Below are 12,390 nucleotides of genomic sequence, written 5' to 3' on the forward strand. Positions count from 1 at the left end.
GATTAAACCAAGCTACTCCTTGGAGGCAAGGATTCTGGTGCTTCATCTGACATACTTTGGATGTTGCCACAAGGGACGGGTCCTTGGAGAGGGACATCATGCTTGGGAGGGTTGAGGGACAACGCAGGAGGGGAAGACCCTCTATGAGATGTACTGATTCGGTGACTGGGGTAATCGGGATGGGTGTGTCAGAGGCGGTGCGGTTGGCGCAGGGTTTAGTGCTGTTGTGCATAGGGTCGCTATGAGTCGGAAACAATTCGACGGCACATAACAACAACAACAACAACAACCTCAAGTTTGCTTCCTTTTCTTTAAAAAATTCTTTTCCATTAATTTTCATTTATAAGAACCAAACTCCACAATATGTTCTGCAAGGCTCTCTGAGAACTTGCCTCGTTCTCCTCTCCAGCCTCACTGGAGACCCCTGATGACTGGTCAGACTCTGACTCATTCTGAGATCCAGTCTAGCCTTTTTTTGTCCTCTGTAAAGTTCTTCCCTCCCTAATCTTTGGAGAGCCAACATCACCTTCTTTGTTTCACTTCCCTGGAGTGGCTCCTAACCTCACATAGGTATTGTGTCCTGGTATTGTCTCAAGGACCAGTAGTCAAGCATGGGTAAGTACATCTTTACTAAAAGGTCGTCAGTTTGAAAAGACCAACTGCTCCCCTGAAGGAAGACATGGCAGCCTACTTTTTTAAAGATTACAACCTCAGAAATAGTATGCGGCAGAGTTCTACCTCAGACCTGCTGGGTTACAATGAGTCAGAAGTGACTGAACAGCAATCAGCAATGGGTCAGGCTGGCATTCTCTTTTAGCGCCTGGATATTTTTCTTTTACTTACATAGCACTTAATTCATTCATTCATGCATTCATTTAATTTTAGCCCACCAAACTTTTATTAACACATCTTCTACTCTTCACATGCCATAAGCCAAGTAAACCTCTTTTAACGCAGGAGTTGTGATAGGAACCAACGTGTTAGGTAGACCTATAGTGCCTTTTACATTTTTCTGGCCCCTCTCAATGTCTAGCTGTCATTTCCCTTGCTCTCTTTTGGCCATCCCTTAATATGTCTGCTCTAACCCCCGTAAACTAGGGACTAAAAGTTCCAACTCTCCTGTGCCCAGCTTATGAGAAGGCCTAGTACAAAGCTAGGCCTGGGAGCATTCAAAGTCTAACAGTTCCAACTTGCTCTTTTTTTGAATGCTCCTTCTCATCTGTCATGGGCTGAAGAACTTATGAATTGAGCACAAGTAAAGGCCCTCAGGCCAGGTGAGAAAGTGTTGCCACTGCCAGTCTACAGACTAAGAAAGCACTTCCAAGACCCCCATGTGCTTCCCTGTGGGTGTCTTTTTCACACCTCTACCATCATAAGGGCTTTGGGAGAAATTCCTCAGTGTCCTCTAACACATCTGGAACAGTATGAGGGACACAGAGGGGGCCAAAGGCTGAGTGACCAGCCCCAGGGAGTCAATCAGGAGGGGCAAGATGGCAATGAAAAATCAAGCTCAAAGTTAATGCCATTTGTTCTTGGAAAGAACTGGAGCCTGACCAGGAACATCACTTGGAAGGAGAGGAGCAAGGACATCAGTTGGGAGGCTACGGACAGGCTTAGTTTTCAGTTACAGTAGTGGTCAGCCTTGAAGGGGCCGTCAGAGGGTATGCCCAGGTACTTGGTCTGCTTCTCAGTCAGCTTGGCCCGCTTCATGTTCAGCTTGCTCAGGTGAGATTCAGCCACTGGCTCATCCAACTTCTTGGGTAGGAAGTGGACCCCCATAACAAACTTGTCCAGTTGGGTCCACAGTTCAATCTATATACCAGAACCTGGTTGGTGAAGGAGTTGCGCATCACAAATCTGGGGTGGTCCACAGCACAGCCCAGGTTGACCATCTGGCCCTCAGCTAGCAGGATGATGCGGGGTCCATTCTTCAGCTGGTAGTGGTCCACCAGAGACTTTATGTTCATCTTCTCCGCAGCATTCTGTTTGAGCCAGATGACATCAATCTCCACATCAAAGTGTCCAGTGTTACACACGAAGGTATCATCCTGCATCTGCTCAAAGTGCCACCCAAGGATAATATCTACACAGCCTGTGGTGGTAACAAAGATGTTGCCTTCCTTACAGGCCTCATCCATAGCAGTTACTTCATACCCTTCCATAGAGGCCTGCAATGTCAATCTCAGTGATGGTAACTCATGCCCCAAAACCTCTCAGGGCCTGAGTACAGCCCTTGCCCACGTCACTATAGCTTTCCACCACTGTCACCTTACCCAAAATCTTCACATCTGTGGTCCTGTTGATGCCATCTATGAGGGACTCCCGGCAGCCATAGAGGTTGTCAAACTTGCTCTTGGTGACAAGGTCATTGACATTGATGGCAGACACCTTCAAAATCCCTTTGGCCATCTCATATACAGGTTGTGAACTCCTATAGTGGTCTCTTTAGAGATACCTCAGATACTCGACAAGAGCTGTGGGTACTTGGTGTGAATATGAATAAGGTTGGTGAGGTCACCACCATCATCGAGAATTATGTTGAGTGGTCTTTCCTTGAAGTACAGTCTGCTCAATGTACCACAGGTATTCCTCATCTGTTTCACCTTTCCAGGCATATACCAGAATACCAGCCTAGGCAATGGCAGCTGTTTCATGGTCCTGGGTAGAGAAGATGTTGCAGCTGGACCACTAGACTTCAGCACACAGGATTACCAGAGTCTCAATGAGGACTGTTGTCTCCACGGTCATGTGCAGATATCCAGTGGGCGGCATACAGTGGCTTGGAGGCTGAGTACATCTTCCACATGTGCATCAGGCCTGGCATCTCATTCTCCACAATGTCCAGGGCTTTGTGTTCCCAGGAGGCCGGGATGATGTCAGCTATTTTGTAGGGCAATTGGAACTTCAGCACCAAGTGCAGCACTATGTTTTATAATTACCTATTTCATTGTGTGCTTACTTGTATAATCCTTTAATGTCTGGTTCATGTTCACTGCTACATACTGAAAATCTGGAACCATGCTTGGTACATAGTCACGACATAAGAGATATGTGTTGAAGATATCAATACAATATTTTAAAGTACATCACAATAAGATTGCTTACGCAAATATCATGCAACGATTCCAAGAAATCACGTTTTAAAAATTTCAAGTATTTTATCATCTTATAGATTTTAATTTTTTCTCTTTTTATATTCATTTGGTCTCTCTTTAAGGTACCTGGAGGCTGCACCCATATTCATGTGCAGTGCACAGGGAGTAGTCACCAGATCCTTGAGTTAGTCTTGGTAATTTTCATCCATCTAATGAGTAGAGGAAAAACAAATGACAGGTTTGCCTCTAGGTTAATTTTAAAGGTCTAACTGGGATAGAGCTCAACCTGTAAAAAAAAAACAACCAAGCACCATGTCTGGGTTGGCGAGTTAGCCTGAGCCTCTTTAACTTACTCTGAGAACCCATATATTAAATTATTAGAACAGGCTAGACTAGTTAGGCAATAAGAAGCTTTGCAAGCCATGTTTCAGGGTAGGTAAAACATGCACTCTCAATTCCACTTGCTAATGGTTTCTTTTTATAAACAAGTAGTTAAACAGAATTCAGTAAATAAGGATCTATTCACTCACACCAAGCAGTTAATGAATGGGCAAGTTAATCTCTGCTTTAGCACAGGATTTCCAGAGGAGTCTATGTTTCTTTATTAACTATAGTGTTAAGAAGTTGTTTGACTCTTAGTTAAACTGTAGCCATCACTATACATTAAAAATTGTGTATGCATCTGAGAAAGCACCACAGACAGGGTTTCCACTTCACTATGCTCATGGGTCCCTCCCGACCACAACTACTATTACAGTTCTTACCCCGTGGAGACCCAGTGCCCCTCAATTGTGGGTGGCATCTGCACCGTGATTCGGGCACCATTGTGGAGATGTTTGAGCATGTGGTGGCACTGGGATTCCTTGAAAGCCCTCCAGGCACTCTTCTCTAAAGACTTGGGGTGGGATCTGCTGTCCGGGTGCAGGAAGGTAGAACCCAGCCCTGAAAAGGAAAAGTGAGATGTTATTCCACAGGAGAAGATTGAGAAAAAAACACTTCAAGACTATTTCCCATGCTAGCATATGTAAAGTTATTTGGGAAGGAAACAATAATCTTCAAGCATTCTCAGGGAAGAACCAATCTTTGACTACATGATTTAAAAAAAAAAAAGGTTCCAGCACTGGCTGAAAATCGCCTGTGACTTCATCCATAGCCACTGGTGAGAGTCAGTGCCCAGAGCCATCAGGAGCTTTAAGCTCGTTGCCCACTGCTGTGGTGTGGACAGCTGAAATCCAGGCCCTGACAGGCACCTGGGGGAAAAAAAAACCCAGACTCTACTTCATGCTCTGCTGGAGAAGGAGAGGCAATCTCCTGTACCAGTCAGATCTAATTTGATGGTACACACACACACACACACACACACACACACACTTTTTCTTCTTTTAAAAAAAAAAGAAAGACTACTTCAGCCATCACAGCCCTCTGCCCGGGGCGGGCTGCCCATGGCCCTCTGCCCGGGGCAAGCCGTCATGGCCCTCTGCCCGGGGCGGGCTGCCCTAAGCCCCCGGCCCAGGGCGAGCTGTCGTGGCCCTCAGGAGCAAGAAGGCAAGCAGCTGTAACCCAAGACCACCAGTAAGGTGATAAAGCATCCTCCCTTCTCCCCTTTATATCTATGCCCCTGTTCAGCATGAAGAAGCCAGAGAGTCGGCATCCAATTCCCAAATCAATAAGACAGTTGGTTTAATTACTATTGGAAAAATGCTTGTCATTCCTCTGTAGCATCTGGTCCCCACTGGACCCTCATCATTTCCTTCACCTGCTCCCCGCACCGACCAAACTGTGCAGCTCTGCAACTGCATCCTGGCCCATCCTCACCCTTCTGCCCCCAACCCTCACCTCCTTGTACCCCAATATGTTTTTCCCAATAAAAAAAATTAATTAAAAAAAAGTTTTTATTAAAGAAAAAAGACTAGATAAAGATGCCAAAATAATGGTTGTGTCTGGGGAAAAAAGGCTTCCATTATTTTTCTTGTTTGTTTTGCATGTTCCTGTACTTTATATAATGTGCCATCTATCACTTTGGTAATTAGAGTAAAAAAGGATTCTCAAGTCTGAACCTGACTGATAAGTAAAACCTTGAAGCAGATAAAATGTAACTGATTAGATTAAATGCAATAATTACTTAGCCATGAAATTGCACTACCCAATTAAATAAACAGTCATTGCTGTAAAATGCATCCTTTGAAGTGGCTAATGCCAAGTAAACTCCAGCACAGAACCAAAGTGTGGATTACAGGCAGGACTGGATTTTAGTCCCACACACTTAAGGTGTTAACCAAGTTCTTTTTCCTTCAAAAAAATACTTTGTTTCATTTCTTGAGATGAGCTAAAAGAGCTGCCTCAAACAATATATGAACCTTCATATTTAAAAGTATATTCCTTTTTTTTATGAACAGTATACTAAAGTTGAGTTCTGGTGGCTTACTGTTAAGGAGCTGCATTGCCGATTCAAGGCACAGCACCATGTGTTGTTCAGAAGAAAGATGGACTACCTCCTCCCATGGCATTAAACTGCCTCAGAAAACCCACTGGAGGGTTAACTACGAGTCTATATCGTGATGGTATATAACAACAACATATACCAAAATTAAAGGAACTCTGGTGAGCAGTATGTAACGTGCCACACATACAACCACATAGTCAATGGTTTAAATCTCTCAGCAGCTCCTCAGCAAGAAGACACCTTTAAGGTGTATAGCCTTGGAAATCCAAAAGTGGGTCACCACAAGTCAGCAATGATTTGATATAACAGCAGAGTGTTTCATCTGGGTTTTATACTAAAGTTAAGATCTCAAATTTCTAGCTTCATTTAACCTTAGCTGAAAACAGGCAGTTTTTATTACCACTTTTCTTCTGACATCATAGTCCAAGAGAGACACTAGCGTTGAAGCAGAAAACGAGATTTTACCCCCTGGACCTCTGGCTAACCACTGCTGCACAAATACCAATCCTCTTCAGCACAGATGAAACCTGTGTGTGTTGGGAGTGTTGAGGTAGGGGGCAGGGAGTGGTTTACAGTCAGCTTAAGTGTGTCATCCCCCCAAAATAAACATTTCTTCTGACTCCTTCTTGTTGTGTGCTACAGAGTCAGAACCAAACTATAGCTGACCTTATGGTTGGTTTTCAGAGACAGTAATTTGCAGGGGAGATTGTCCATCCTTCTCTTATGGAGCAGCTGGTGGATTCATCTTGCATGTCTTTGGGATTGCAGTGCAATTTCCTACAAATAGGCAATTAGAGCTCCCTGCAGGCAAGAGGCAATACCCCCCTCACAATCCTGTGCTCAGCAGTCTGCGTCACTTACCATATGTACATTAGGTATTCACAAGCAAACTTGTAGAACAGAGAAATAAGAGAAACTGGAAAATCCTTACAGATCAACACTTCCTTAATAATTTTAGAGTGACACTAACATGCAATTATCTGAAATACATCTGTTACCAAACTGGAGAGATTGAGGTAAAAAGCCGCACACATAAAGTCTGATGGCAGGATTTCTTACTCCCCAGCCTTTTTCTTTACATTTTCTCTACAATAATTTTCACTCTATGCATAATCTGCTGAAGACACACTCTGCTTCAAATCCTTTCAATGTACAGAATCATTAATAATTAATGTGTACTCTCAAGTGTTTTAATATTTGCTCTAATTGGTTACATCATGTTGTCACACAATTCACCTCTACAGAATCCGTTAGGGTGAGAAAGAACAAATATGACATGATAAAATTTGCTGGTTCTCCTGAATAGTCAAACTGCCTGGAAAATACCTGTTTATGTATTAAGAGAGTATTTAATCTGTCTATTATCCTGCCTTTCTATGTTATATCGATGTCCTGTTTCTTCTCAAGACTTCATTTCACTTCATGACTAATGGATAAAGTGTTTCTCCTATTTAAATGGCTTCTCATTTTATTGGTTATCATTAACTAATGAAGCTTTGAAAGCATAGCTCTAGTGTTCATGTTTCAGAAAAGCCAATGAATTCTACAAAAGTAAACAGCATTTAAGAATATTTTTCAGGTCCAAACCTTAAAAACAAACGTTTTCCTCAGCAACTGGAGTTACTGTGTTGCTGTGAACTAATGCACAAATTACTTGGGACTAGTGTTAACTAATTTGTGTTTCTGAAAGTGAATGATTTTTGGAATTTGACATCTTAGATGCTTTTGTCATTTCATATAAGCAAAGAAAATACTGATAAGAGATGTCTTCCAGCTGCATACTTTCATGACATAAAATAGGTTTTATTTGGATTAGGAAATGTAATTGTTTTCCGAATTTGAAGAGAAGGAAAGTAAAACAAACATGTATATTTTAATGCCATCAAAATTTTAATGAGTATTGTGCTGCCTTTACAGTTTTAAAAACATAAGAAAAATAAACAATAGATTGAAATCTTCCCTGAATCTAACTTACTCACCAATAAACAGTTACAGTATTGATACATGACTGCAAAGAATTGAAACAGAAGTAATAAAAAATCTGAAAAACTGAATACCACGTCTTTAGCATTCTCTAAGCTCTTCAAAAAGAAGTGCATTTAAATCTTTTTAACATGACTTATATGCATAATAATTTACAAATGATATCTGAAATGAAATTTGCTTAACTTTGTCATAATTACATACAAGTCTTAGAAAATATATTTTTGCCTAGAAATCAGTCCTGTAAATAGACAAATGCTATTATATGTTTAAAAAAAATAAGATGCGCTCTTTGTCAGGAAAAATCATTTGTCACCATCAGATTTCCTTCCAACTTATAACTTAAAATTAAATACATATTCAAGCTCCATTTGTTACTACAAAAAAATTTCTAAATACTTATAAAATCTAATTAAGAAGAGAACAGTCACAATAGTATTTGTGTGTGTGTGTGTGTTACTATTTTGTGCACTAAGTTTTTTGTGTTAGGTCAATTAATACCCATTTTCTAACAAAATTACTTCAATTAAGTGAAAAAATACAGAAGGGAGAGGGGAAATAATTACATCTTTTCTACTGATATACGTTGTCCTAAGTAATTATGACAAGTCTTCCTTAAGGTCCAAAGATATACAACTTAAACAACTATTCTATTTCATTTCTTCAACTAAAGTCCAATCTTTCCTGAGAGCTCTTAGGGCAACATGGCTTTAATTTTGTCACTGCAAATTTATTTTGAGGTCTGATAACTTGTGTTGGTTGACATTTATTTAAACTTTGAAACTCCTTTATTGTATCTTTTCCTCCCTCTCTATTTCACACACTCACACACCCACTTTCACACACACACACACACACACCCCCAAAGAGTTTTGGCCACACGTGCCACTATTTCATTCTCTGACTGTCCCTTCAGTTGCTTCTAGCACCTTCATGATTGTTCTATCCCCAGATTCTGAAGAGCTATCTAAGGATCCAGATTCTTAATTTTAGAGGTTTAGGGGCTGTGCTATAACCTCTCCCTGGCTATACTTGGGGTTTTGTTACCTGCCATTGATTAGTATCTCAGCTTGCATGGGATGGTAGGAAGTATTATTATATCCCTAATATCTCAAAACAAGGAGAAAATTCACCACGTGAACAGAAGTAATTTCCATCTCTAAAGTTCATTTTTGTTATTCAAAAATAACATTTCAGTGCAAAATTTCTGCTTATACCAAATTTCCATGTGATTTTTCATCTTAAAGTCATTTAACCATCCTATCTTTTCTTTAAAGTATTACAACAAGCTCTCTTTAAAGAATTTTCCTGTTTCATCTCTCTTTTCTTCTTTGTGTGGCAGCTGCTGTTTGATCTGTTCATTGCCTCTGATTTGTTTCATGTTTCAGCCAAAGATTAAAACTGCTCTATAATTCTAAGCAGATGGGCCTAGGAGTCCAACCCTATAATTATCCTTCTCTCTTTTGCCCTCTAACTGCACGCCTTCCACCCTGCCTTTTAAATTTTGGGATCTCTGGGGCTCAGCGTGCACCTTGGCAATCAGGCAGGTCTGGCTCAACCAGACACACACAGCAAGTGGCCTGTGGTCTAAAGAACACAACCTGGCCCTTCAGTCCCCACCAGAAGCATTTTGAAGCTGAATCCACTGCAGACTCAAAACTATAGAATTGTTGAGGGTGCATAATTTACTAACCCAGAATCTGAGTGAGTGACTGAGTGAGTAGGGGTGTTGAGGAAAGAAGATTTCCTATCCTGAGGAAGTCATTTGATTGAAATGTTCCTCAGTGTCTGACTATAAGCAAAATTAGCTGAGGACATCTGAATCTGTTTTTCCCTTGGTATGCTTCTACTGTCAATACAGACTAAGGACAAAATCTGCACAGTTGATGTCGGTGCAGTTCTGCCTAACAATTCTCACCGTAATTTCTGGAAGGAACCTTTTTTAAAGGGTTTATGGTCCCTGGTTAGCATAGTCCCCTAAGAAAAAAGGCACATGTAACATCAAAGGAAATCAACCAGCAAGAGCAAAGGGAAATAACAAATCAAGGGCAGGCCGTCCTCAAGGGGCTGGTTTTAATTACTGCCTCTTGTTAAGAAGCCCTAGCTGCATGATGGCTGAGTATCTGGCTGCTGACAGGTCAGAGGCTTAAATACACCAGTTGCTTCCTGGGAGAAAGACAGGCTGGCTCCTCTCACAGAGATTTACAGCTTTGGCAATCCAATGGAGAATGGCCATAGGCTGGATTCAACTCCAGCGGGTTTGGTTTTGGTTTAGCTGTTAAGAACTCTCCGCCACTGGAAACTGCAGCAGAAGATTTCAGGCCATCAGTGCATCCTGAGTACAAGCGCCAGGCACCTGTCCAGAGGAGCCAAGGTGCTCACACAAAGTGCAACACACACGAATCCTAAGAAATTCTACACGCTCCTCGTAATGGTTCCCCTCTTAAAACATGTTTCTCCTTACCGTCTCATTACAGTAACTCTTTGGAGTCTGCACTTCTGAGTGTGTGAGGTTTGGCCAGGGCACCGCGGGCGTGGAGAACTTACTTCACAATTTCGCTCCCGCTCGGTCGCCCTGGGAAAAGTGCGCCGGACAAGTCCGGAAAGCTGCCCCTTTTCCTCGGCTGCCCTTCCATGGCCGGTGTAGCCCGCATCCTGGCCACGAACGCTGGGGCTGGATCCGGCCCATCGTGGCCGCCACTCCCTGGCTCGGAGAGGCGGAGCACCCCACACTCACCATGAAGCAGGAGGGCCGGGACCAGGTATCTGACCAGGAGGCAGCAGAGACAGGACATCTCCAGCGCTCCCAGGGCGATGCCGGTGCTCCGCGTAGAGGCTGCCAAAGCCTCCCGGCTGCTTCTGCCCGGAGCCCGCAGCCCACCCAGCCCAGAGCTCTGCGACCCCCAAGCCCCCCCGCAAGGCGGGCCCCACCCGGCCGGCGGCCCTGCCTACTCAGGGGGCTGCTGCACGCCGCATGCCCGCTCAGCGCGGGGCCAGGCAACAAGCTGCCTGCCGCCACTGCCGTTGTGCTTGGGGCGTCACTGCGCACCGCCTCTTATCGGGGGCAGGGGCGGGGCCGGAGGCGGAGCCTGGCCACTTGAAAAGGATCCCCACCCCCGCCCGCCTGCCTCCAAGCTAACCCCCCCTGCACCTTGTGCCTGCATTTCTCTCCCCACACCCCTCTCCCTGCACCCCTCTCCGCGCCTTGGTCCCTGCACCCGCTCCCTACCCTCTCTCTGCACCTCGCTCCCTGCTCCCCTCTCCACACCCCGCTCTTCCTAACCTCTCCCCCGCCCCTCGGGCTTTCTCTTCCTTGGGTTCTCCCCGCCCCTTGGCGCCTCGTTTGCAGACTGCGGCCTACTGCGGTGACTCCTCCAGCCCGACCGCGGGTCCAACGAACCAAACAAAACTTGTGGCCCTAGCCTGTCCCCACCTCTTTTAGAAACCCATGGCCTGCATCTGGGCAGGTAGAAATATGACAGGAGCAGATTTTGAGCGGGAGCTTGTGCACCTTTGTGTGAAAGGAAGAAAGAAGTTTCCAGAGGAAGTCTGGGAGAGTATTTAGGGATGGAAATCCAGGAGTTGTGGCTCCTAATGAAAGCAGCGCTTGCCTTAAATGAAAATTCCCATCAAGTCTTCCTGCCTCCTGAAAGGTCCTGAGGAACCTCATCATAGGCCCCCAGCCTGTGAATGGTAAAGGCAATAGGAGCTCCTCATTTTTCTCCCCTTCCGGTTGGCAAAAGACTTGTTGAAACTGGAGAGAAATCTCAGAGAAACTGTTGTCAGTTCCCAAGAGTGCATAGGCCCCTTCTCCAATTCTTCTTCACCACAAACCTGATAATCACAGGCACATTGATTTTTGTGTTCTCTAGGTCTTTTGGAGTATGTGCAATTTACCTTGGGCTGAAAGACCCAGTCTCTTGTCAGTTTGTTGCACTGTGACACTGGAAGCTATATTTTTGGTGTTTGAAATACTAAACGAGTCACCCATGCAGAACAAGATTTCAGCTGAGATCCCAGACTAAAAAGAAGCAGGATTAGTTTTCCACTTATGAAATAATGTTCTTGAAACATGGCTCTTGAAAACTCTGAATAACAACAGAATACTGTCTAGTACAGTATGAGAGAGAAAACATTCAGTGCTCAAAATCCCATAGAGAAAAAGCTGCTTCTTCAAAGTAAAGTCTGCCTTAATGATGTGTCTTTCAGCCAATGACAAATCAAATGCGAAACAGCTGCAAATACACATTAATAAGTAATAATTAAAACAAGAACTATACAAAGTGTGACTTGAAAGATTAGAAGTTTTCAGAAATTAAACTGGACACATATCCTAGGTTTTAGTGAACTGAAATGGACTGGTATTGGCAATTTGAATTACACAATCATATGGCTTACTATGTTGGGAATGATGTAGCATTCACCATCAAAAAGAATATCTTAAAGTCTGTCCTGAGGTATATATTGCTGTCAGTGAAAAGGATAATATCCATACGCATGCAAGGAAGACCTGTTAACATGGCTATTATTTAAATTTGTGCCCCAGCCACAAAAGCCAAGATGAAGAAATTGAGGATTTTGACAACTTTTGCAGTCGAAAATAGATACAACATGCAAATAAGATTTACCCACGAGTGATTGGAATGTAAACGTTGGAAACTTCTCAGTCCAAAACCCAAAAGGAAGAGCTTATTACTGGAAATTAGACTGGAGATCGCATGATAGAATTTTGTACAACCCATAATACATTGAAAGTACCATTTTAATAACATATCAATAGAGAATGCATACATGGACCTTGCCTAATGAACATTGACTTAGAACTGTGGAAAGCAATGATGGAGAACAAGGACAGGGCTCACTGTGAAA

The 12,390-nt window shown here is 43.3% G+C and overlaps 1 protein-coding gene across 1 annotated transcript in view; it reads right to left on the reverse strand.

The window, feature by feature from the left end:
• The window catches only part of APCDD1 (adenomatosis polyposis coli down-regulated 1), a 41,153-nt gene extending 30,837 nt beyond the window's left edge, over positions 1-10,316 (reverse strand). Inside the window, exons 1-2 of the mRNA XM_006897026.1 lie at positions 10,253-10,316; positions 3,860-4,037 (exon numbers count right to left, since the gene is read on the reverse strand). Of these exons, the coding sequence (XP_006897088.1) occupies positions 3,860-4,037; positions 10,253-10,316 (242 nt within the window). The remainder of the gene's footprint in view (positions 1-3,859; positions 4,038-10,252) is intronic.
• Positions 10,317-12,390: the final 2,074 nt, after the last annotated feature.

The sequence above is a fragment of the Elephantulus edwardii genome, unplaced genomic scaffold (genome assembly GCF_000299155.1).
Source record: "Elephantulus edwardii isolate Elephantulus edwardi_28Jun2011 unplaced genomic scaffold, EleEdw1.0 scaffold00196, whole genome shotgun sequence".
NCBI lineage: Eukaryota > Metazoa > Chordata > Mammalia > Macroscelidea > Macroscelididae > Elephantulus > Elephantulus edwardii.